Below are 25,394 nucleotides of genomic sequence, written 5' to 3'. Positions count from 1 at the left end.
CCTTTATTACTATATCTTTGCAGAGGTTCAAGAACATCTAGACCAGTGGTTTACAATCCTAGCTGTGCATTAGAATTCACCCAGGGAGGCCAGGCATGGTGTTTCACGCCTGTAATCCCAACACTTTAGGAGGTCAACGCAGGAGGATCACTTGGGCCCAGGAATTCGAGACCAGCCTGGGCAACGTGGTAAAATCTGTCTCTACCAAAAATACAAAAACTAGCCGGACATAGAGGCACGTCCCTATAGTCCCAGCTACCCAGGAGGCTGCGATGGGAGGAACACCTTAGCCTGGGAGGTGAAGGCTGCAGTGACCCATGATTGCGCCACCTCACTTCAGCCTGGGCAACAGTGAGATCCTATTTCAAAAAGTAAATAATAATCACCTTGGGAGTTTTGAAAAATTCCAATGCCACACATTAGGCCAATTAAGTAGAAATGTGGGGGTGGGACCCAGGCATCCGTATTTTCAACAGCTCCCTGGGAAATTCCAATGTCCAGCCACAGTTGAGAACCACTAATCTAAATCACCCAACACAAAAAAAGGAAAAGAAACCCCCTACCATTTCCAGACCACTTATACTCATTAAGCCACCAAAAAGTTATAGAAAATGCTCAACAGAAGGGCTGAGAAAAGTTAGAACTCTTTACTAACTGAAGCCAAGGGTAACCTGGCACATGCCCCAGAACATGCTTTGGAATTATTCCAAATTTCAACCTTTATGCCTGTCTAGCATGGAACTTGTAAAATAACCAAACAAATCAGACTTGCTCTACCAGGGTTCCTTGCTATCAGGGGCAAGGTTAACAATGTGGTAAGAAAGGCTGCCCCGTCTTTGTCTTTCACAGGACTTTGGTAACCCGTCATACCCAGTAAACGTCAGGAATGCCTTTGCTTGTCAATAAAAGACCCCCCACCCCAACTGCCCCAAGGGCAGGAGAGGGGCAATACAATCACTTGAGAACTACTACATGCTCTATACTCAGGTGAAAACGAGCCTGAGGTCAGAATATATCCAAACTTGAGAACACAGGACAGCAAGGTCATAAATGTCCACAAATCAGAAGAAAATGTGAAGATAGATTCAAATGCTAAAAGAGCTCATCACACTACTTTCAAGGAGACATAGTCATCCAAACTAGGCCGATGGAATGTTCTTCTTTGGCAGAAGTTCTCAGAAAATTCACTTCAATGGCCAAGCAAGAACAATATATTGTAACTAGTAGATCGCTCAGCCTTCCAAAGTGCTCAGAAACACAGTGACTTCTCCCAAGGCAAAACATGTCCTTTGTCTACTGAACAACGCAATGCCCCCATTTCCAGCCCACTGCCTACTTTGTGTGTTTGTTCAACAATAGCTTAAAATGAATAAACTGGTCCAAATTAAATACAGCACTACCAAAGGAAAGGAAGGGAAGACAGGAAGGGGAAAGAATCAAGTCCTAAGCTTCACCTCCTGCCTCATTTTCTACCAGGGAACCATTTATATGCCCGTCTTGGAGAACCTCATTCTTCCCACCCTGAGTATCAGCTCCAGATGCCCGAAGCCCAAATCTGTGTATCTAGCTGGAACCTGCCTCCTGTGCAACTGCTCCCAGCACTGTTCCAATCACAAGTCTCGGATTAAAATCAGGCTTGTTACTTCCCTACTCTCGTCAATGGTTACATCACCAGCCACTTAACAGTCCCCATAACAGGCCCTCTCAAGCCTCCCACCAGCGTCTCTCCATCCCACCCAAACTTGCTGGCCAGGACTTTTCACTTACAGACCTAATTTCCTCATAAAATAGAAACACTACTTTGTAGGGTTCCTCTATAGAACCCAGAATCAACGTCAGTTCCTTCCTTCCCTCATGGTTTTGTACTGCTATTTAATCACCGATCCATATGGTACGCAGCCCTGTGTGCATAAAGCAGATCAGCTGTACTAGCCAACCTTACCAGGCCAGGGAGTCACTCTGAATCAAAACCACACCTGGCAAAAAAAAAAAAAAAGACATGCATATTATATTCCTGCTCCTCCTTCAGCTTTCAGAATCTAACATCCTCCTTAACTAAATTCCATTAGAGGCTGCCCTAAGGAAATACGCAATTCTCACACATCCAGAAAGACAAAAAACAACAACAAAAAACCTCTCTACTTGTGACCTTGGCTTGTGACTGTTTTTTCAACTTCATAAACTTTAGCTAAGAAAACTCAGGCCATGAGCACACTGGGTGCTTTCTGAAGGCTACACAACTCCGACTGTCTTGTGTGTGGTCACCATCCCTCCCCTTAGGCAGAGCCATCAGACTCGACAGGCCAAAGCCTTGACATTCTCCTCTGCAAAATGAGGCGGTTGGAACAGATTTACATTCACACTCCTTTCAGCTCTCTCATGGTCAAGGAGCACCTGGCTTGTGAAGTTGGGAGATGAATTTCTATTCTCGCCAAGCATATTTTTAGTTATGAAGACTGAAAATTTCATACCTCACTATCAAGCCCCTTTCCCTCCTAGGTCTCTCCCAGAACTGGCTCCAAGGAGTGGTTAGTCATCCCCATCATCGCATCATGCCAAGTGATAAGACCCAAAGCTGAACCTCCAGCCCACCTACTGCTCCAGCAACTGCAGCCCCAGCCACCATAGAACTGCCGAGATTTCTAGAGCTCCATGCCCTCACTCACACTTTATTCTCAGTGCTCCTACACACACACACACACACACACACACACACACACACACACACACAGACACTCACGCCTTCCCCACCCATGCTTACCACTTTGCCACCTAAGTCCAAGGTCCCCCCTCCACCTTTGGTCAAGCTTACACCCAGCCCCTCCCTGCCTGCTCCTTTCAGAGATCTGCACTCTCTCCATGGGAAGACAGTGCGCGAGCTGGCTGGCAATAGAGCCAGTCTGCAAATACCCTGCAAGAGGAAGCACAAATGCAGGCATCCTTTCTCCTAAACCCCAGATCCTAACGTCAGATAACCTGAGAGCCAGGCTCAGGTTGTGCACAATTTCCCTTCACACATAAAGCAGCTTTCTGGTTTTTCTTGATAGACCCCAAACCTAAAAGAGGAAAGGAAACTGGATTCCAATCCAATTTGAAATCAGGTAGCTGCTTTAAAAACCCGTTCAGATGTTTCTAATCTTGATAATAGTGGTGGTTACACAACTGTATGCATTGGTCAAAACTCAGAACTGGTACACTAAAATTTACATAAATTACACCAAGTTAAAGAAGTACCTGTTCAGGAATCAAGTTAAAGAAGTATCTCTTGAGGAGTCACCAATGCCACTGGCATAACCCCTCTGGAAAGAATGACAAAGAGCACAGCATCCCTCGAGTCTCCTTTTCACCCAAACCCATGGCTGAGCACTGCCTAAGGGTTTGAGAGCATCTTTTGAACTCAGAATGTGCTAGGTCCATCAAAAGCATGAAGACTGACAGGCAGCAGGTCCAGATTACAGAAATCAAGTGATATGCAAAAAAGCCTTCAATTTCACAAAAGAAAATTTTAGTTTACAATTAAAAATTTAACTTTTTAATTTTAAAAAAGGATCTGCCTATTAGACTTCTCAGATATTAGAAGCTTAATGAATTTCTAGGTCAAGCAGGTGGTCCTTTGGCATTCCTTAACGGCTTGGCTTTACAGCCCTATATCTAGTCCTTTTTACAACAGCTGCATGATGATGAAATGAAGCTCATGACACACAACCCAAGCCGACACAGATGTTCACAGTAGCATGATATGTAATAGCCAGAAAGTAGAAATGACCCAAACTTCCATCAAGTTATAGATGGATAAGCAAACTGTGGTTATCCATGCACTATTCAGGCATAAAAGGAATGAAGTACTGATACACACTACATACAACACAGACCTTAAAAACACTATGCTAAGTGAAAGCAGCTTTCGCTATGCTAACTGAAAAAAGTAATTCTATTTGTTATGTCCAGAAAAGGCAAATTCTCAGCTGGGCGTGATGGCACATGCCTATAATCCCAGCTACTAGGGAGGCTGAGGCAGGAGAATCGCTTGAACCCGGGAGGCGGAGGTTGAGGTGAGCCCGAGATGGTGCCACTGCACTCTAGCCTGGGGCAACAAGAGCGAAACTCCACCTCAAAAAACAAAACAGAAAAGGCAAATTCATAGAGATGTAAAGCAGATTAGTGGTTGCCAGAGGCTGGGAAGAATGGTGGGGAGGAATAAGGGTGATGGCTAAGGGGCACAGGGTTTGTTTTTGAGGTGATGAAAATGTTCTAAAGTTGATTGTCATGATGGTCACACAACTCTGCAAATATCCTGAAAGCCACTGAATTGTACATGTTCGATAAAGGAGTTATATGGCATATGAATTATATCTCAATAAAGCTGTTCCCCAAAAATCCCAAACTAACAAGCTAAGCCTTCAGAATCCCACTTACTGCAAGGTTGCCAAGGCAATGGAGAAGTCTCAGAAGTTGGTTTCTCCACTGGCAAGCCACATGTAGAAGAAAGAAAATGGATCCTCATCTCTCACCTTATACAAAAAACCAACTTAAGGTGGATCAAAGACTTACATCTAAAACCTGAAACCATAAAAATTCTAGGAGATAACGATAACATCAGAAAAACTCTTCTAGGCACTGGCTTAGGCAAAGAATTCACGACAAAAGAACCCAAAAGCAAATGCAAGAAAACCAAAAACAAACAGGACCCAATTAAACTAAAAAGTTTCTGCACAGCCAAGGAAATAATCATCAAACAGATAACCCAGAGAGTGTGAGAAAATATTTACAAACTATGCATCTGACAAAGAGCTAATATCCAGAATCTACAAGGAACTCAAATCAGCAAGGAAAAAAACAAATAATATCATCAAAAAGTGGGCAAAGGACATGGGCAACAGACAATTCTCAAAAGAAGATAAACAGCCAACAAACATGAAAAATATGCTCAACATCACTTGTTATCAGGAAAATGCAAAAACCACAATGAGATACCACCTTACTGCTGCAAGAATGACTATTATTAAAAAGTTAAAAAACAATAGATGTTGGTGTGGATGTGGTGAAAGGGGAACACTTTTACACTGCTGGTGGGAATATCAACTAGTACAACCACTGTGGATAACAGCATGGAGATTCCTTAAAGAACTAAAAGTAGACTTACCATTGCATCCAGCAGTCCCATTACTGGGCATATACCCAGAGGAAAAAAGCCACTATCTGAAAAACAAAGCTGGGCACGGTGGCTCACGCCTGTAATCCCAGCACTTTGGGAAGCCAAGGTTTGAGGTCAGGAGTTTGAGACCAGCCTGGCCAACAGGCTGCAAAACACATTATTTCATTCCTTTTTATGGCTGAGTAGTATTCCATCGTATAAATACCACATTTTCTTTTCTTTTCTTTTTTTTTTTTTGAGACGGTGTCTTGCTCTGTCACCCAGGCTAGAGTGCAGCAGTGTGATCTCTGCTCACTGCAACCTCCGCCTCCTGTGTTCAAGAGATTCTCCTGCCTCAGCCTCCCAAGTAGCTGGGATTATAGGTATGCAACACCATGCCCAGCTAATTCGTGAATCCCCATCGTGAATCCCCAATCGTGAAACCCCATCTCTACTAAAAATACTAAAGTTAGCCCAGCGTGGTGGCACACGCTTGTAATCCCAGCTACTCGGGAGGTTGAGGCAGAAGAATCACTTGAACCTAGGAGGCAGAGGTTGCAGTGAGCAGAGATCAGGCCACTGCACTCCAGGGTGGGCAAAAGAGTGACTCGGTCTTTAAAAAAAAAAAAAAAAAAAAAAAAAAAAAGGCCATTATATGAAAAAGACATGCATACACGTTTATAGCAGCACAATTTGCAATTCAATTTGGAACCATTGAATTTATTTGCAATTCAATTTGGAACCATTGAATTTATATGAAAAAGACATGAATACACGTTTATTGCAGCACAATTTGGAACCAACCTAAATGCCCACTGATCGAGTGGATAAAGAAAACGTGGTATACTGGCCGGACGTGATGGCTCATGCCTGTAACCCCAGCACTTTGGGAGGCCAAGGTGCGGGGATCACTTGAGGTCAGGAGTTCAAGACCAGCCTGGCCAACATGGCAAAACAGCATCTCTACTGAAAATACAAAAATTTGCTGGGTGTGGTGCTGCGTACCTATAATCCCAGCTACTTGGGAGGCTGAGGCGGGAGAATCACTTAAACACAGGAGGTGGAGGTTGCAGTGAGCAGAGATCACACTGCTGCACTCCAGCCTGTGTGACAGAGCAAGACACCGTCTCAAAAAAAAGAAAATGTGGTATATATACCATGGAATACTACTCAGCCATAAAAAGGAATGAAATAATGTGTTTTGCAGCAACTTGGATGGAACTGGAAGCCATTAGGCTAAGTGAAGTAATTCAAGAATGGAAAAGCATATCATATATCCCCACCTATAAGTGGGGTGCTAAGCAATGAGGATGCAGACATAAGAATGCCATAATGGACTTTCGGGGCTACGGGAGAAGAGTGGAAAGCGGGTGTGGGAAAAAAGACTACATATTGGGTACAGTGTAGACTGCTCGAGTGACAGGTGCACAAAAATCATCATTAAAGAACTTATCCATGTAACCAAAAACCACCTATACCCCAAAAACTATTGATATAAATATTTTCAATTTTTTGTCCCAGCTACTTGGGAGGCTGAGGCAGGAGAACCACTTGAACCCGGGAGGCGGAGGTTGCAGTTAGCCTAGACTGCGCCACTACACTCCAGCATGGGCGACAGAACAATACTCTATCTCCAAAAAAAAAAAAGCATATAGCAGGGCAGGTGCTGTGGCTCACACCTGTAATCGCAGCCCTTTGGGAGGCCAAGGCAGGTGGATCGCTTGAGCTCAGGAGCTCGAGACCAGCTTGGCCAACATACAGTGAAACCCCATCTGTACTAAAAATACAAAAAAAAAAAAAAAATTAGACAGGCGTGGGGGTGGGCACCTGTAATCCCAGCTACTCAAGAGGCTGAGGCAGAAGAAACGCTTGAACCCAGGAGGTAGAGGTTGCAGTGAGCCAAGATTGCGCCACTGCACTGCCTGGGTGACACAGCGAGGCTCTGTCACACACACACACACAAAAGTATAGGACAAAAATGGATATATTTTGGGGTTGTCGGTGCTTTCCAGGTGCTTCTGCAAACAGGTGTATTATAGCCTATATACAACCAGATTTTTTCTATCTTTTTGGAAAACATCTAAGGTGGCAACGATATTAAAAACCTGGCCTATATTCACTGTTTTCTAAAATGTAGTAATTTTAACTCAAAGAAGTCATATAATCTTGATCTCTTATTGAGATGACATTTAATTGTGCCATATCACTTCTGTCTATGCTCATATGCAATCACTAACTAAGGCACACATACCTACAGTGAGTCCCAATGAGTCAGGTCCTTGAATAATCTCCTCCCCTTGAGTGTGGGTAGGACTCATGACTTCCTACTAATCAATACAGGATGGCAAGGTGATGAGATTTCACCCCATGGTTATGATATGATAGACTCTGTTTAGCACAGTGGAGTAAGAGATTTTTCTCTTGCCTTGAAAAAGCAGCCACACTGTGAACTACCAGGTGGAAGACCAGGTGGCTAAAGGCCGTGGGCAGTCTCTAGGACCTGAGGAAAGCCCACAACCAAGAGTCGGTAAGAATCTGGTTTCTTCAGTCTTTCAGCTGCAAGAAAGTGGATTCTAATAATCTGAATGAATGTGGAAAAAGATTCTTCCCCAGCAGAGCTTCCAGATGAAAACACAGCCCAGCTTCTGCCACATCCTTTTGAGATCCTTAGAAGCAGACCCAACTGGCCAGGCACAGTGGCTCACGCCTGTAATCCCAGCACTCTGGGAGGCTGAGGCAGGCAGATCATCTGAGGTCAGGAGTTCGAGACCAGCCTGGCCAACACGGCAAAACCCCGTCTCTGCTAAATACAAAAAAAAACGTCGGGTGTGGTGGTATGCACCAGTAGTCCTGGCTACTTGGGAGGCTGAGGCAGGAGAATCACTTGAACTCAGGAGGCGGAGGTTGCAGTGAGCCAAGATGGCACCACTGCACTCCAGCCTGGGTGACAGAAAGAGATTCCGTCTCGAAAAAATAAATAAAATAAAAATGGACGCAGCTGAGCCATTCTCAGATTATTAATCCACATAAAATGTGATTATGTGTTAGGTGACTACATTTGTGGTAATTTATCGTACAGCAATAGAAAATACATACATACATTCTTACAAAAAAATAATAATAATAATTGGTTTCTCCTTCTCCTCCACCACAAGCTGCCCACTAGGCACAGGCTCAGATGCAACATGCATCAGGTAAAGGGGCTGCTGTGGTCTTCTCTAAATGTCCCCATCCATCATAGACTACCAAGTATCTGAGTGGCTGTTGTGGGAGAGAATCAGTAAAACATATCTAAACAAAGGTTCTTTGGCCTCAAGGGCTGGGTGGTAGGGAGCGCAAACATGAAACAAAGATTGAGAAACAATCTTTGTCACTGCACAATCACTGTCGCTACACAGTGAGGTGGCTGGTGCCCAGTTCCCACACAGCTTTCCTAACACTAAAGTGCCTGCAGCCAGTCTCAGGTCTCGGTGAGGTATGGCTGCAAAATACAAACAGGGGCCAGTATGGCTGCAAAATACAGACGGGGCCAGGCGTGGTGGTTCACACCTGTACTCCCAGCACTTTGGAAGGCCGAGGCTGGAGGATCACTGGATACCAGCCTGGGCAACATGGCGAAATGCCGGCTGTACTAAAAATACAAAAGGCTGGGTGTGGTGGCTCACGCCTGTAATCCTAGTACTTTCAGAGGCCAAGGCGGGCAGATCACAAGGTCAAGAGTTCGAGACCAGCCTGAGCAACAAGATGAAACCCTGTCTCTACTAAAAACACAAAAATTAGCCGGGTGTAGTGGTGCATGCCTGTAATCCCAGCTACTCAGGAGGCTGAGGCAGGAGAATCGCTTGAACACGGGAGGCAGAGGTTGCAGTGAGCCGAGATCACACCACTGCACTCCAGCCTGGGTGACAAGAGCAAGACTTCATCTCAAAAAATAACAACAATAAAAATAAAAAACTAGCCAGATGCCGTGGTGCATGCCTGTAGTCCCAGCTAGTCAGAAGGCTGAGGCAGGAGAATCGCTTGAGCCCAGGAGGCAGAGGTTGCAGTGAGCTGAGATCTCGCCATTGCACTCCTGTCTGGGTGACAAAAGAGGGACAGTGGCATGAGAAATTTACAGGACTTTAATTTTTATAGCATGCTTTCTGATATTCATAGAGAAGAGCAACCAGACAAGAAAAATTAACTACAGAAGAAAAACACAACACCAACACAGAAATGACACCCAAGCTTTTTTCATGCCAACATGCATTAAGGGAAGCCATATGGGCATGTTTACAGAGTACCAGCCACAATGGCTTAAATGTGCTGCTAATTATTTCACTGCCCTGCCTTGTCATTCCCACTGCAAGGGAGAGCATTTCCCACAGATACTGGGACTGGGGAGGGCAGCACCTTGCTGGTTGCCAAGTGATTCAAACTCACCCATCCTCACCCTTCTGATTTAACCCATATGGAGTCTAGCCAAGACTTAGAAAACAAGGCACAGACAAGATAGTATACTAAAGCCTGCCTTTCCTCTGGAAGGAACATTATTTATTAGTTTGTGGCTGTGAGACACTGAATAACCAGGCCACCTGACCTCTCCTGGAAGGAATCATGCAAACAACACAAGGTATCCTACGATGCTCTTCAGTGGGCCCCGTCAGCTTAAGGACCATGTTTTTTTGAGAAGAGGAAGGAATAAACTCTGTCCCAGAGCTGTGGAAGAGAACCAAGGCAGAGGATTAGGAAAAGAGATAAGAACCCACAGAAAAGCAGAGGGTGGGGATCATGCTACAACCCAACAGAAAGTTAGAGAAGTAACAACAAGAAGGTTTTGAAAGGGGACTTGCAGTGTTTGAGGTCAGGGAACAGGAGATGAGTTAGGAATGAATCTGGACCAGGTAAAGTGATCAGCCCTTACTTTCAGTTCAAAATTGGCATGTGACATGTGGAGACGGCCCCAGCCACCAACCTACCTTCACCCCCTCATGACAGAGGGGCAGGCTGAAACAGAGGACACAGGCTGGCCCTGGTTAAATGACAATGGTTTCCTTTAGCTCCATCCAGAAGGGGAAACAAAATTTCCTTGCCAAAGTAGAAACCATGGGACTGCCAGTTTCATTATATGGGAAGGATGAAATATGCTTTCTGAGCACTGCATCACTATCACGAACATCCAGCTTTCTTCTCACTAACCTTAACTGGGCAGAATCCCTTAGGGGTCATACCATTTTTGTGTTTAAAAATAATTCAAGGCCGGGTGCAGTGGCTCACACCTATAGTCCCAGCACTTTAGAAGGTCAAGGTGGTCGGATCATTTGAGGTCAGGAGTTCAAGACCAGACTGACAAACATGGTGAAACTCCGTCTCTACTAAAATACAAAAATTAGCCAGGCATGGTAGCAGGTGCCTGTAATACAAGCTATTCGGGAGGCTGAGGCAAGGGAATCCCTTGAACCCAGGAGGCAGGGATTGCAGTGAGCCAAGATCACGCCACTGCACTTCAGCCTGGGCAACAGAGCAAGACTCTGTCTCAAAAAAACAATACTTCGAGGGTTCTGTCTGAGCATCTATGCCAGGCTGTGAATCAACAATGAAATAGCATTTCCAAAGATAAAACAGTTTGGACTCTGGGAATTGTGTGGTGTTAAAAAAATATATATATATATCATATTTATATTAGATGGTCCTTGATACACATGTCGCTGAGGAGGTCCCTCTGCCTTCCCTTCCTGTGGCTTTACCAGGGTACTATTAGCCAAGTCCACATTCAACTGGGCCCCCAAGGAGATTACTCAGCACCTAGGAGGTGCTGGACAAGTGCGTGCCACTGGAGAATAAAGATGAAAGACAAAAGACACAAGTCACAACTACTCAAACACGGAGAGGGCTGTGCGCTATGATGGATTCCAGATGAGAAGGCAGCCATGTGAGGGGCTTGGAAATCTGTACCTCAAAATTTTTCCAGATGACTCTGAAACAGGCAACCAAAATCACTGTACCTAGATGGTCTAAAGGCGGGGTGAGGGGAGGGGGGCAAGCTTTTTCTGTAAAGGGCCACGTGGTAAAGCGTTCAGGCTAACTCAGGTTTCTGTCACATATTCTTTGGTGTGTGTGCTTTACAACCCTTTTAAGATGTAAAGATCATTCTTAGCTGGAGGGTCACGCAAAACTAGGCCAGATTAGCAGAATCTGGTCCAAGAACTTCAGAACATTCTTAGCATTTGAAACTAGAATAATCTGAGGAATATTTCCTATATTCAAGTTAGCAATTTATTGTGTTTAAAAAAGAACAGCTAACAACCAACATAACTAAGACTCCTGCTTTTTAAGGAATACGTGGAAGCAACATTATCAACTAGTATTAACAGAAACCGCATACTAAAGAATGAGAATACTTAAGAGTACCAAATTCCACTTTAAAATCTCAAATCCCTAATCCACACTAGTACTTCAAGAACCTAGAAAAAGAGAAAAGCCCAAAGCAAGAAGAAAAGGATAACAGCAAAAAAAAAAAAAAAAATCAATAAAATTGGTGAAAACTAGAGGAGAAAAAAATTAAGCAAAGAGCTATTTCTTTGAAAAGATTATTAAGATAAACTCTAGCAAGACTTACAAAGAAAAAACCAAAGATTGCCAATATTAGGAATAACAGGAGATATCACCACGGACACCCTGGAAGCACCAGTAAGATAAGGGAATACTACAACTCTACACACATAAATGTGGCAATTTAAGAATGAAATGGGGCAATTCCTCTAAAAACACAAACTAATGAAATAGGAATGAAAAGAAATTAAAGAATGTGTAAGTAGAAACTCAGTTGTACGTAAGAAAACCCAATTCCCCCTGAGAAAGAGAAAGAGCTGGAGTCCTTTAAAAATTAACTGCCTGTTTTTCTGTGCCTAGTGAGCCTTATCTCTCCTCCTTTCCCAGGCATTGTGAAGACCCTGTTTCTCTAGCTGTGCAGCTGCAAGGTCACTAGACAGATAAACTCAAGTCATAAAACATGTTTTTCCTTGAGAAGTAAGAAATGATGTAATGCATGTCTCAATTACTTGAATAACTGTCTTTGTTTCTTGCTTCTGTAATATGCTTCCCCCTGCACAGATCTCCCCCAGTCCCACGAAATGCTTAAAAGGTAATTAACTCTTTGTTCAGGGCTCAGTCCTTTGGATGTTAATCCAACTGGGCCAGTGCACCTAAATAATAAATATCCTCATGAACCCCATCAGTCTCTCTGATTTCTTATCAATTCCACTACACTACCACAACTCACCCAATATGAAATAACCTGAAGAGTCCTATAACTGTTAAAGAGACTGAATTTATAGCTTAAAAACTCCAGAAAGAGGCCAGGCATGGTGGCTCACGCCTGTAATCCCAGCACTTTGGGAGGTCAAGGTGCGTCGACTGCTTGAGGTCAGGAGCTTGAGACCAGCTTGGGCAACATGAGGAAGCCCTGTCTCTACAAAAAATACAAAAATTAGCCAGGGATGATGGTGCATACCTGTAGTCCCAGCTACTTGGAGGGGAGGGGAGGGGTGCTGAGGCAGGAAAATTGCCTGAGCCCTGGAGGTCAAGGCTGCAGTGAGCTGAGGTCACACCACTGCACTTCAGCCTGGGTGACAGAGCAAAACCCTCTCTCAAAAAAACACTCCAGGAAAGAGATGTTGAGACGAAGATGGTTTCACTGGAGAGTTCTACCAAACATTTAAAGAATTAACACCAATTCTACACAATCTCTTCCAGAAGGGAAGGTCTCCCTATTTTATTAAGCCAGTATTATGCTAATACCAAAACCAGACCAAGACAGTCCAAAATAAATTCTATGCACCAATATCCCTCATGTCTATAGACACAAAAATCCTTAACAAAATCATTAGCAAATAGGACTCAGCAATATAGAAAAATTACATGCCACTACCAAGTGAGATTTATTCCAGGTGTACAAGGCTAGTTCAACATTCAAAAAAAAAAAAATGTGATCCACCATAATAGGCTAAAGAAAAAAACCCCACATTTTATATTAATTTATGCAAAAAAGAACCTGACAAAATCCAACACTCATTCAAGATAAACACACAAAAATGGGAATAGAAGAGAGCTTTCTCAACTTGATAAAGGGTATCTACAAAAAACTTACAGTTAGCATAATACTCAAAATGGTAAAAGACTGCTCTCCCCCTTAGGTCCAAACAAGGCAAGGATGTCTGTTCTCACAGCTGCTATTCAAGGGTAACCGAAATATAGCCAGCTCAGTAAGGCACATAGATTAACAACTTGCCCAAGGTCACATACACTAGTAGGTAGTGGAACCGGGATTCAAACCCCAACAGTTAGGCTACAAAATTCAGTGTTTTTACGCACAACACTGTTATATATGCAACAAGAATAAGCAAGCCGTTTGTACCATACATCAAAGTGGTTATCTACTTGCCATAATATCAGAGCTGTATCCCCCCTTTCTTTATATTTCCCTAACCCCATAGTGTCAAATGAGCAGATGATGTAAGAAGACAAATGCACAAACCACAACTTGAACAGTTCCTGCAGCCTTCTGAAGCAAAGCCAGACCCTTTGTTCAAAGAAATAAATTACAGGAACTCCACTAAAAATTTAACAGTCACAAAATTCTTTCTTTCTTTTTTTTTTTTTTTTTTAAAATAAAAGTCCCTAAACCTGACAAAAACAAGCAATGGGTAAAGGATTCCCTATTTAATAAATGGTGCTGGGAAAACTGGCTAGCCATAATCAGAAAACAGAAACTGGACCCCTTCCTTACACCTTATACAAAAATTAACTCAAGATGGATTAAGGACTTAAATTTAAAACCCAAAACCATAAAAACCCTAGAAGAAAACCTAGGCAGCAATGCCATTCAGGACACAGGCAAGGGCAAAGACTTCATGACAAAAAAAACACCAAAAGCAACTGCAACAAAAGCCAAAATTGACAAATGGGATCTAATTCAACTAAAGAGCTTCTGCAACAGCTAAAGAAACTATCATCAAAGTGAACAGGCAGGCAACCTACAAAATGGGAGCAAAGTTTTGCAATCTACTCTTCTGACAAAGGGCTAATATCCAGAATCCACAAAGAACTTAAATTTACAAGAAAAACACAACCCCATCAAAAAGTGGGTGAAGGATATGAACAGACACATCTCAAAAGAAGACATTTATGCAGCCAACAAACATATGGAAAAAAAGCTCATCATCACTGGTCATTAGAGAAATGCAAATCAAAACCACAATGAGATACCATCTCATGCCAGTTAGAATGGTCCTTATTAAAAAGTCAGGAAACAACAGATGCTGGAGAGGATGTGGAGAAATAGGAATGCTTTTACACTGTTGGTGGGAGCGTAAATGAGTTCAACCATTGTGGAAGACAGTGTGGCGATTCCTCAAGGATCTAGAACCAGAAATACCATTTGAGCCAGCAATCCCATTACTGGGTATATACCCAAAGGATTATAAATCATTCTACTATAAAGACACATGCATACGTATGTTTATTGAGGTACTATTTACAATAACAAAGACTTGGAACCAACCCAAATGCCCATCTATGATAGACTGGATAAAGAAAATGTGGCATATATACAGCATAGAATACCATGCAGCCATAAAAAGTAATGAGTTCCTGTCCTTTGCAGGGACATGGATGAAGCTGGAAGCCATCATTCTAAGAAAACTAACACAGGAACAGAAAACCAAACACCATATGTTCTCACTCATAAGTGGGAGATGAACAATGAGAACACACGGACATAGGAAGGGGAACATCACATACCTCGGCCTGTCAGGGGGTGGGGGGCAAGGGGAGGGAGAGCATTAGGAAAAATGCATGCAGGGTCTAAAACCTAGATGACAGGTTGACAGGTGCAGCAAACCACCATGGCACATATATACCTATGTAACAAACCTGCACGTTCTGCACTGCATCCCAGAACTCAAATTAAAAAAAAAAAAAAAAGTCCTGTCATATTCTTGCATCTCATACCAAAGGGAGTTAATAGTAAGCTCTTTCCTCTCTCTTCTCAACACCAACTCTCAAGCTCCAAATCAGACAAACCCCCACGAAGGAACAAACATTTGGACTGACAAACCCATGACCATCTTCCTCAAAACCCCACATGCAACTGGGCCACTTAGCTATTGCATTATACAGTTAAAAGATTCAATGTTAAGCCATTTATGAAACTTCAGACAGGTACTGCGGTGTGCGCCAGTAACACCAGTGACTCAGGAGTCTCAGATTGGAGGATCCCTTGAGTCCAGGAGCTCAAAATCAGTCTGAGCGACACAGCAAGACCCCATCTTTGAAAAACAAAAAACCATGCTACCACTGTTTCCAAAGCATGATCCAAGGCACTGGCCCTGAAAATATAGGTTGCATATCCTTTATCCAAAATGCTTGGGACCAAAAGTGTTTTGGATTTTTTTTTTTTTTCCATTTTGGAATATCTGCATTGCACTCACTGACTGTTAAGTCCCTAATCTGAAAATCCCGAATCAGCATTTTTTTGTGTTACGTCGGTGCTCAAAGTTTCAGATTGTGGAGCATTTCAGATTAGGGATGCTCAACCTGTACGCTAAAAAAAAAAAAAAGGATTGAGGAACATTTCTATATTCACCTCTTAAGGCCAGCAAAGGAATTTGGTATGCCCACAGGCACATCAGTCTTGTTTGAACACTGTGATCTACAGTCCTTCTAGAAGGGAGAATTCAGTATTAAATATAGCATTGTTCTAGGAATTGCTCAGGATTCTCAATGGAGAAATTTTCATTTAAGAAAAAAAATGGAGTCATGAAACACAAGTAACTGATATCTTAAATCCAAGTGTCCTTTTAAAATTCTGCTTTAATAACTTAGGAAGGAGGACCTTTAAATAAAGTAGACCAACCTTCAAAACACAGGCCAACCCATTATTTTCTGCCTCTTCTCTTGCCAGCAGAGCTTTCGTTACCCTTCAAGTAAGTTAAATTCACACCTCTTTATAACTGAGCATCTTTATCCACTGGCACAATTTCAAAGTACTCGGCCCTAAGCATCGCAATTAGTGTTAGGTATTTTATGTATCATTTGACACTCTTCCAAACATTTTATTGGACATTCCACCCAACGACACAGTGTGTGGGATTTTAGCATCATTAGCACCTCCATGGAGAGGGAAAAATTAAGGTGTGTGTAAAACTACCCAGAGTCAAGTCAGTTCAGGAATCTAGAACATGTTACTGGCTCTTACCAGCTCCTTTTGAATCTGTGGCTTAGCACGTAAACACATTTATCAACAGCATCACCACTAGCTAGCTCGGTGGCTCCTTCCGGAACACAGATGACAGTGTCAATTTAATGAAATCCAGGCCCACAACACCTCAGGGCCACAGAGCTGTTTTTCCTGGGGTCTGGAAAAGTGCCTAGTTGTGAGGGTTTTCAAGAGCATTTGTGCATGGTTTACATACTTGGTTTGCAGATTCAATTGAGGAGGTTTCCTGACTTTTCAAAAGAACTGAGTCTGTAACTACCACGAAATGGTGGTCGGAGCCACAGCGCACACCAGCAGGCTTAGGTTACAACTGCAGTGAAATAGTGAATTAAAACACCTGGAATATGCAGAGACTCCAAAAACTAAACTCAGTAATAACTTTATTGATGTTTTTAGACAGATATCAGTAACTTTATAACTAATCTTTATATGTGAAAGATTAGTATAACCATGGTGATCACAATTAAAATGATAAAGCCCATAATTTCAAACCTTCTGGATACCAAGTCCAAAATCAAAAGCTCTAACTTTTTAAAGCTATTAGAGAACACAGCATTTTAATCTTTATCTCCTGAGAAGGTAGCTAAGGCCTGAAACTGCCAATTCAAATACAACGGAGTAAAGTACATACTAAGGGGATGAGAAGATTCCCAACTGGTAACTCCCCCACTGCAAATGCAAAAGTGACTTTCTCCAAAAAAAAAAAAAAAAAGAGAGAGAGAGACAAATTGACTACCGGTTATTAAATTAGAATGTCTCACGCAGGGCTTCTGATTACTTGAAAAAGTACTCCTCCCTTGTTAGCAAGGATGGGGGTCACTCCTAGTGCCTTGATCATGGAGTCAATTTCTTAAACAGCTATCATCCCTTCCAAAGCATTTTAAACAATACTGAACTACCCAATGAGAACTAGATGAGGATTACAGATATAAAGTGGAAACTAAAATCTTACCATATGCTACCTCCATAGGTTTAAGGAAATCGGTATGACTTGGAAACTACAATCTAAAAAGAATCATTACGGTTTACTCAATTTTTTAATGGCAAGCCCACAAAACTAATTCCCCGAAACGTGAGGTTATTCAGCCTGGAGTCATATGGAGCATAATCTGTGCAATTAAGAATCTTTTGCAGAGTTGGGACAAGAGGATTAAAAAAAAAAAAGTCACAAAGCAAAAGAGCATGCCAAAGGCAGGCAATGCCAACAAGGGATCTCCCGGAAGCAGTCCATAAAATATTTTCAAACACAATTAACGCATGAGAATTCCTATGTAAAGCACACAAAAAGTCTTCCCCCAAAGCTGTCAAATCCTGAGTCCAGGTGCTTCCTGGCTACTGGGAAGCACAAGGAATAAATTGGGGCAAGAGGAAAAACCCGGTAGAAATTGACCGTGTATGTGTTGATACAGAGTTTAGACTTCATCCATGGGGTAATAGGGACCCACGGAAGGGTTTTTAAATGGGAAAAGGACAGGGATCCTGTTGTGTTCCTAATGATCGAGCCCATCCCCAAATGGAGACAAATGGGGAGACTGTAGCCAGGAAACTAAAGTAAGGAACAGGTGGTGAGCAACAAATTTGAGAACACTGGCAGGCAGAAGCCGCAGGACTTAATGACTGACTAGGCTGACTGGTTGGGCTGAGTGAGGTAGGTGTGCCAAAGGTTTCGGACAAGTTTTCGTTGCTGTTGTTTTAAATGAGGAACCTACTAGAGGAGTTCTCATACTTTAATCAGCAACAGAATTACTGTGAGGAAGATGATTAAAAATGCAAAATCCAGGAACTCACCCCCCTCCACCAACTGTGATTCAGTCCGTGTAGAGTAGGGCCCAAGCATGCATTCCCCACTCCCAGTCATCAGCCCCGAAAGGCTTCATGGTTAAAGCAACGGCGTCTGCGCCTGCGGTGTTATCACAATGGAGGATTAAAGTATAGTGGGACGGGATAATAATGCTGAAGGAGGGGGAGGAAGGAAGCTTTCTCTACTCTTGAGAAAGCTAAATGCAATCTGAACTACATTGTTTAGGTTTTATTATTTAGACAGTTATAGCTATTTAAAACACACAAAGAAGACATGCTTCCACCAGAAGGCAGCTCAAATACAGGGGAGCGTGGGAGCTAATTAAAAAGGGCGATGGTTCAGGAAATCAGGGAGGGAAGGTCACCTCAAACCACAGGCTCAGTTGAGTAGGAAGCGATGACCAAGCTCCTAACAGACCCCAGTGCCAACCTTAACAGAAAGACAGGGCCCATCCTCCTTCCCTGCCTAACAATTTGTGGGCATAACTGACACTTCCAAGAAGGACCAGGGAAATTTTGCTGATGATCTGTCATCCAAATTACTGAAATGGTCTAGTATGAATTTAAACCAGGGTTTCTCTGGGCACTATGGACATTTTGGGCTGTCAATGCTGTTGGGGAGTTGTCCTGTGCACTGCAGGACGTACTAGATGCTAGTAGCATCTCCCCAGTTGTGACAACCAAAAATGTCTCCAGAAATTGCCAGATGTCACCCACAGAGGGAAGCACCCACATTGAGAATCACCGCCTTAAAATAAGAGGCTTCAGAATCGTGGAAGCAGAACCAGCCTTCCAATCAAACACATGGCTTTGAATTCCAGCTCTGCCACTCAAAAAGTAAAAAACCTCAGGTAGGCCTATTTATTTGTCTTTAAAATGGGGAGAACAAGACCTACCACGGGTTATTCTGAGGATTTACCTAAAATAATGCACAAAGCACTCAGGGCAACACCTAGCCCCTGTGGCAATTACTAAGTACAACTTTTATGTTTTCAAAGATTTCAAAGAGCCGCTTTTGTTTTTTGAAGAGGAACTAGGGACATGTGCCTCCAGCATTGGCCTTGGGTGAAAACCTACACCCCCTAAAAGGAACACACAATCTACAGAACAGGCTGCCTCAGTCCTCCCCCTCCCCAGCCTGGGGGTCTGAACCTGGGGTCCATGGATGCCCAAGTAGTCAATGGATACAATTCAGGGGACCTGTGAACTTGAATGGAAAAAAAAAACCACACAGACTTTTTTTTTTTTTTTTTGAGACGGAGTCTCGCTCGGTCGCCCAGGCTGGAGTGCAGTGGTGCGATCTGCGCTACTGCAAGCTCCGCCTCCCGGGTTTACGCCATTCTCCTGCCTCAGCCTCCTGAGTAATTGGGACTGGCTAGTTTTTTGTATTTTTTAGTAGAGACGGGGTTTCACCATGTTAGCCAGGATGGTCTTGATCTCCTGACCTCGTGATCGGCCTCCCAAAGTGCTGGGATTACAGGCTTGAGCCACTGCGCCCGGCCGACTTATTTTCACTAATAGAAATTTAGCACTTTCTTCAGTTATGCTTGGAGGCCAAAAATCACACATTGTCAACTACACCTGGTCATTGTCACAAAAATCAGGTTTTTCTCCTTGCCTAACAATTTGTTAAATATCAGTTTTGCTCAGGTTTACTTTGAGATTATGAAAGTTATTAGCCTTGCTGCTACATCTTATTTGATGTGTTAATAAAGAAGCACATGGGCTGGGCACGGTGGCTCACACCTGTAACCCCAGCACTTTGGGAGGCCAATGCGAGTGGATCACGAGGTCAGGAGTTCGAGACCAGCCTGGCCAACATGGTGAAACCTCGTCTCTACTAAAAATACAAAAATTTGCCGGGCGTGGTGGTGCGTGCGTGCCTGTAACCCCAGCTACTCCAGAGGCTGAGGCAGGAGAATTGCTTGAACCTGGGAGGCGGAGGTTGCAGTGAGATTATGCCATTATTACACTCCAGCTCTGGGCGACAGAGCAAGACTGGGGGGTGGGGAGTGGGGGAGAAGCGAAGCACATGTTACCATACCACACATCTGGGGGTTTTGTATTTTTAACACGGTATTTTTAATTGGGTTATTGTATGCATTTAAAATTCATACTCTGAGAAGAGGCCCACAGGCTTCCCTGATGAGGGTCAAAGGTACAACAGAACCCCCTACCCCAAACCTTCTCTGCTAAGCCCATAATTCCCAAGTAGCCTTCTGTTCTTAAATTATTAAACAAGATTTGTTATAAAATTTGTGAATTTGAGCGACACAAATCACTTTGTTTCCCTGCACAAATCATATAGCAATGGTCCAAAGGACAGACCTAACAGTATCTGCCATGTTTCTGAATTCAGGACCATCCTCATAATTCTACAAGGTAATTGAGTGTCTCACTTTCCCCTAATTGACGTGAACCAGCATTCCACCTTTACCGTAACATAAATTTGATCTATTTAATCGGCATATACCAAATATCTACCATGTACCAGAGCTGTCTCCAGGATGCAGACCCTGGTGGAGGTCTGCCTTCAAAAGATATGCCCAGCCCAGGGGAAAAAATGGACGTGGGATTGCCAGACCTTTTCAGAGCTGGCTGGCCTGTTAGAGACATTCCATTCCAACATGGCGAGAAGAGGCTATAGACACTCACTCACCACCGTTTTTGTGTGTGAGTTTTTGTCTTTTTGAGAGTCTCTCTGCAGCCCAGGCTGGAGTGCAGTGGCACAATCTGGGCTCAGTGCAACCTCCACCTCCCTGGTTCAAGCAATTTTCTTGCCTCAGCCTCCAGAGTAGCTGGGACTACAGGCAAGGGCCACCAACTCCCAGCTGATTTTTGTATTTTTAGTAGAGATGGGGTTTCATCATGTTGGCCAGGTTGGTCTCAAACTCCTGTCCTCAGGTGATCTGTCCACCTCGGCCTCCCAAAGTGCTGGGATTACAGGCGTGAGTCACCACACCTGGCCCTTGTTTTTGAGAGAGTTTCACGCCATTGTCCAGGCTGGAGTGCAGTCTCGACTTCCTGGGCTCAGGGGATCTCCCGCCTCAGCCTCCCAACTAGCTGGGACTGCAGGTACAGAAAACCCACCACACCTGGCTTTTTTTTGGAGACAGGTTTTTCCCATGTTGTCCAGGCTGGTCTTGAACTCTTGGGCTCAAGCACTTCGCCCACCTCAGCCTCCCAGAGTGCTGGGATTACAGGCATGCGGCATCGCGCCCGGCCTCTCACTCACCCTCTGGATACCCAGGCATCCTGCCTAGCACATGGGGCTAGGAACAGACCACGATTCCTCCACCAGCTCAGATATGCCTACGCTATCTAAACATGGGACAAGTTTATTCCTGTTAGCCTCAGGCTAAGTCACAAAATGGTTTTTGGGTTCAAGAGTCCTTAGAGTCCAATACTTCACTTACAAGATGACCACAGATGAGTTGTCTTGTTAAAAGCAAAAATAAAAATGTCCTGGGTTACACCTCATCAGCCATAACACTAAACCAGCACCACCGAGCCCCATCTACAGTTGCTCTTGGTGGGCTGGTGGCTGCTGCGCTCCCAACACAGTAACAACATAATAACTAAGTGGTTCGAGTTTAATTCCACTAAAATCACATCATGGAACTGGAACATTAGAAAGGATTACTGACAAACGGGGAAAAGAAGAACATGAATCCAGGCTCCACAGGCATTTGACTCACCCTTGAGTCACGTCCAATATTCACATGCCAAGAGTAATGCCTTTTGACTCATTATCAATTAAATGTTTTTGGAGACCTCACAAGTCGATTTTTCACCAAGCTCCCCTTACTAAAAACTACACGAACTTAGATCCCAATCTAGCCACGATCTCTTTATTTTTCAAATGTGGATACTGACAGTAAGGTCAACGTGCTTCACCCCAAATAAAGTGATGGGAGAGAATACAATATGAATCGGAGTTCTTACGCCCAGAACACTTGTAATGACTCAAGGTCTGACAGATGCATACATACACACATTCCCCACCCTCCCACGCACGTAATATTTCTTTCTAGAATGTTCACCTTGCCATCAAAGCTTTCTCATCTTTAAGAACAGATGGGGAATTAAAATATTAACAGCTTATGTTTCACCTTTCCCTCTTAAGGTTCTATTCTGCTCTACACACGTCTTTATCTTTTTACTTCCTCTTTGCACAACTAAATTATTAAGATGCCACTTCCACACCTTTCCAATTTAGAAAAGGCCAGTTTCTCCTCCTGCCTCCCACACTAGGGATCCATGGTTCTCCTGGACAGTGTCAGCCCAAAGTGTTAAAAATCTCTTAGTTTTTCTTCATTCGCTTTTTTCCCACTTTAACAAAACAACAAAAACATCCCATTGTGAACCAACACTTCAAGAGGCTAAATCTAAATTTGGCCAAGGAGGTTTAAGGACAAAGGGAAGTGCCAGAGTCTTTGGGCCCCATGCTGAGATCACCCTCCTCAAAGCGTAAAAGAAAACCCATGAACAGGCCGGGCACGGTGGCTCATGCCTGTAATCCCAGCCCTCTGGAAGGCTGAGGCAGGCGGATCACTTGATGCCAGGAGTTTGAGACCAGCCTGGCCAACATGGTGAAACCCCGTCTCTACTAAAAAAAAAAAAAAAAAAAAAAAAAAAAAAAATACAAAAATTAGCTGGGCATGGTGGCTCAAGTCTGTAATCCCGGCTACTTGGTAGGCTGAGGCACAAGAATTATTTGAACCCAGGAGGTGGAGGTTGCAGTGAGCTGAGATCGTGCCACTGCACTCCACCCTGGGCGACAGAGTGAGACTCCATCTCAGAGGAAAAAAAAAAGTTAAGAAAATCCATGGACGATAAATACAGGTGAGTGTTCACAAGGTGCTCACAACAGGGACACTTCCCAGACTCACCCCTTACTAGTTGGGTGACCATAATACACTAACCGCTAAATTCAGTATGCCAGAGCTTTCATTAACCATTCAGCCCTAGGGCTGGCAGGGTAATTAATGAAACCTTGGCTCTTCAGCTCCACCACTCAAGCACCATTTTATCTCTAGCAGTCTCCCTGCCCTACATCCTTACCTAAGAAACGTGGGGACTAAAATTAACATGCTTTGTTTTCTCCAAGTCACTTCAGACCACCTAAATACACTGATAATTGCTTAAAAACCCTACAGTGTGCTCCACAGCTACTCCCTTAAGAGTAAAAACCCGAACAGGTGTACAGTTTTTTTTTTTTTTTTCTTTTTAATGGACGGGGAAGACTCAGAAAGGTTAACATAAACCCAAGGTCACACGCAGAGCCCATCAGGAAGAAGCCAGACTCAAACCCAGGTGTTGCTCCAAATCCTCAGTCTTTACTAAATCTTGCGCGTTCGGAGATCCTTTAAATTTGAGGGAGAAAATGCAAAGTGAGTACTCAGAAATTCAGAAAGAAAAAGTCAGTGTTAAAAATGGTAAGAGAAAAGCCTGCTCTATCCAATTCGAGGAAAACTGTGGGAAAACCAAGGTATGAGCGAGACACTCCAAGTGGAACCTATGGGAAGTGCAGATTCAAGTCTGCGGCAGTCACAGGTTTAAAAGCCACCAGAAAAAGAAAGGGCAGTTCTATCTTTCCCGCGACTCCCACCCCCACGACAGAGGCATCCCGAGAAAAGAAGCCTGCAAAGTATCACTCCCCTTCAAATTTCCTGCACACAGTTCCGACTTTAGCAGGCCTCTCTCTTCTGGTCGGTTTTTTTTTTTTTTTTGAGACAAGGTCTTGCTCTGTCGCCCAGGCTGGAGTGCAATGGCGCGATCTTGGCTCACTGCAATCTCCGCTTCCCGGGTTTCAGCGATTCTCCTGCCTCAGCCTCCCGAGTAGCTAGGATTACAGGCGCCCGCCACCACGCCCGGCTAATTTTTGTATTTTTAGAAGAGACGGGGTTTCACCATGTTGGCCAGGGTGGTCTCGAACTCCTGACCTCGTGATCTGCCCGCCTCGGTCTCCCAAAATGCTGGGATTACAGGCGAGAGCCACCGCGCCCGGCGGACTCTTTTGATAGCTCCCCGATTCGGGGTGTAAACGATTCCCGCGCCCAGACCTCATGCCTCCCCACCCCCAATAATAATAATCGTTTCCTTTTCCCGTCCCCCAGTTCCTTTCCGGGGTATCCGTCTCCTACGCAGTCGGCTGAGAATTCTGCAAGCGCTGCGCGTCCGCAGACCTTTCCACAGCCCCATCTCCCTGCTAGGGGAAACCCCCGCCCCCAAGAGGGAAATTTACCCGCCTGCAAGAACAGGAAAAGGTCGCGCGGGCAGCCCCGCTCGGCGCACGCCCCCAGCCCGGGCTCGCCGCGCGGGTCACGCCTCGCTCCGCCGCAATCCCTACAACCCTCGTCCCTTGGGGGGTCTGCCCGCGCCCGGCAGCCCGGGGAATCCCCGAGCGGGAGTGCGAAGGCGGCGAGCCCGCTTTGGAGCGCGGGTGGACGGCCAGGGCCCGGAAGGGCGGCGCGGCTGGCGGGCACCCGGGACTGCCCCTCCAGGCCCCGAGCTGCGGCCGGGACCGAGCGTGGCGCGAGCAGGAGCGCGGCCTCCGCCCGGCCGCCGGTGCACGCGGCCCCGCAGCGCGCTGTGCTCGGCAGCCCGGGAGACTGCGGCGCCGCGCGGGCCGCCCGCATTGTTCGGCCCGCGGCGCACGCCCCGCCCGACCCCGGCCCCAGCCCGCCAGGCGGCGGGAGCGGCGGGGATGGCCGCGCAGGTGGCGGCGGGCGCCCTCACCTTTGGCGCCGAGCATGAAGTCGAGCGTGCTGTGCCGTGCTGCTGCCATAGTGAGGCGAGGCCCTGTGCCATGCCTGGGGGAGCGGCCGCGGGAGACTGGGGGGCCGCGCGGCGTGTCAGGCTGCGGCCGGCGGGGAGTGCGCTGCGCCCGGGGAGGCCAGGACTAGGAGGTGGGAGGGGCCGCCGGGAGAGACCCAGGGCGCGGGGGCGGGGCCGGTCCCGCCTCCGGGAGGGAGGAAGCCAGGACGCCTCCAGCCCCGAACTTGGAGCGCCGGGTGTGAGGCCTCGCTAATGGTGGAAACGTGGGCGCCGTGCTCCCCGGCGTGCGTCACCAATGGCCGCGCCCTGCTCCAAGGCTCGCGCGGCCGCTCCCGCCATCCGTTAGGTCACCTTAGGTTTAAACAGCGCAGCAGGACTTCCGGGGGGCCCACCCCCTACGCTTCCCCACACACCTCTCCCCAA

General features: G+C 45.1%; 1 protein-coding gene across 1 annotated transcript in view; it reads right to left on the bottom strand.

The window, feature by feature from the left end:
- SMS (spermine synthase) overlaps positions 1–25,394 on the bottom strand; it is an 863,947-nt gene that overhangs the window by 31,689 nt on the left and 806,864 nt on the right. The window contains exon 2 of the mRNA XM_050775127.1: positions 24,933–25,091. Coding sequence (XP_050631084.1) covers positions 24,933–24,981 — 49 coding nt within the window. The 5' untranslated portion in view covers positions 24,982–25,091. The remainder of the gene's footprint in view (positions 1–24,932; positions 25,092–25,394) is intronic.

Source organism: Macaca thibetana, chromosome X (genome assembly GCF_024542745.1).
Source record: "Macaca thibetana thibetana isolate TM-01 chromosome X, ASM2454274v1, whole genome shotgun sequence".
Taxonomy (NCBI): Eukaryota; Metazoa; Chordata; class Mammalia; order Primates; family Cercopithecidae; genus Macaca; species Macaca thibetana.
The sequence above is the reverse complement of the archived record's forward strand: the minus strand, read 5'-3'. Positions and strand labels throughout refer to the sequence as shown.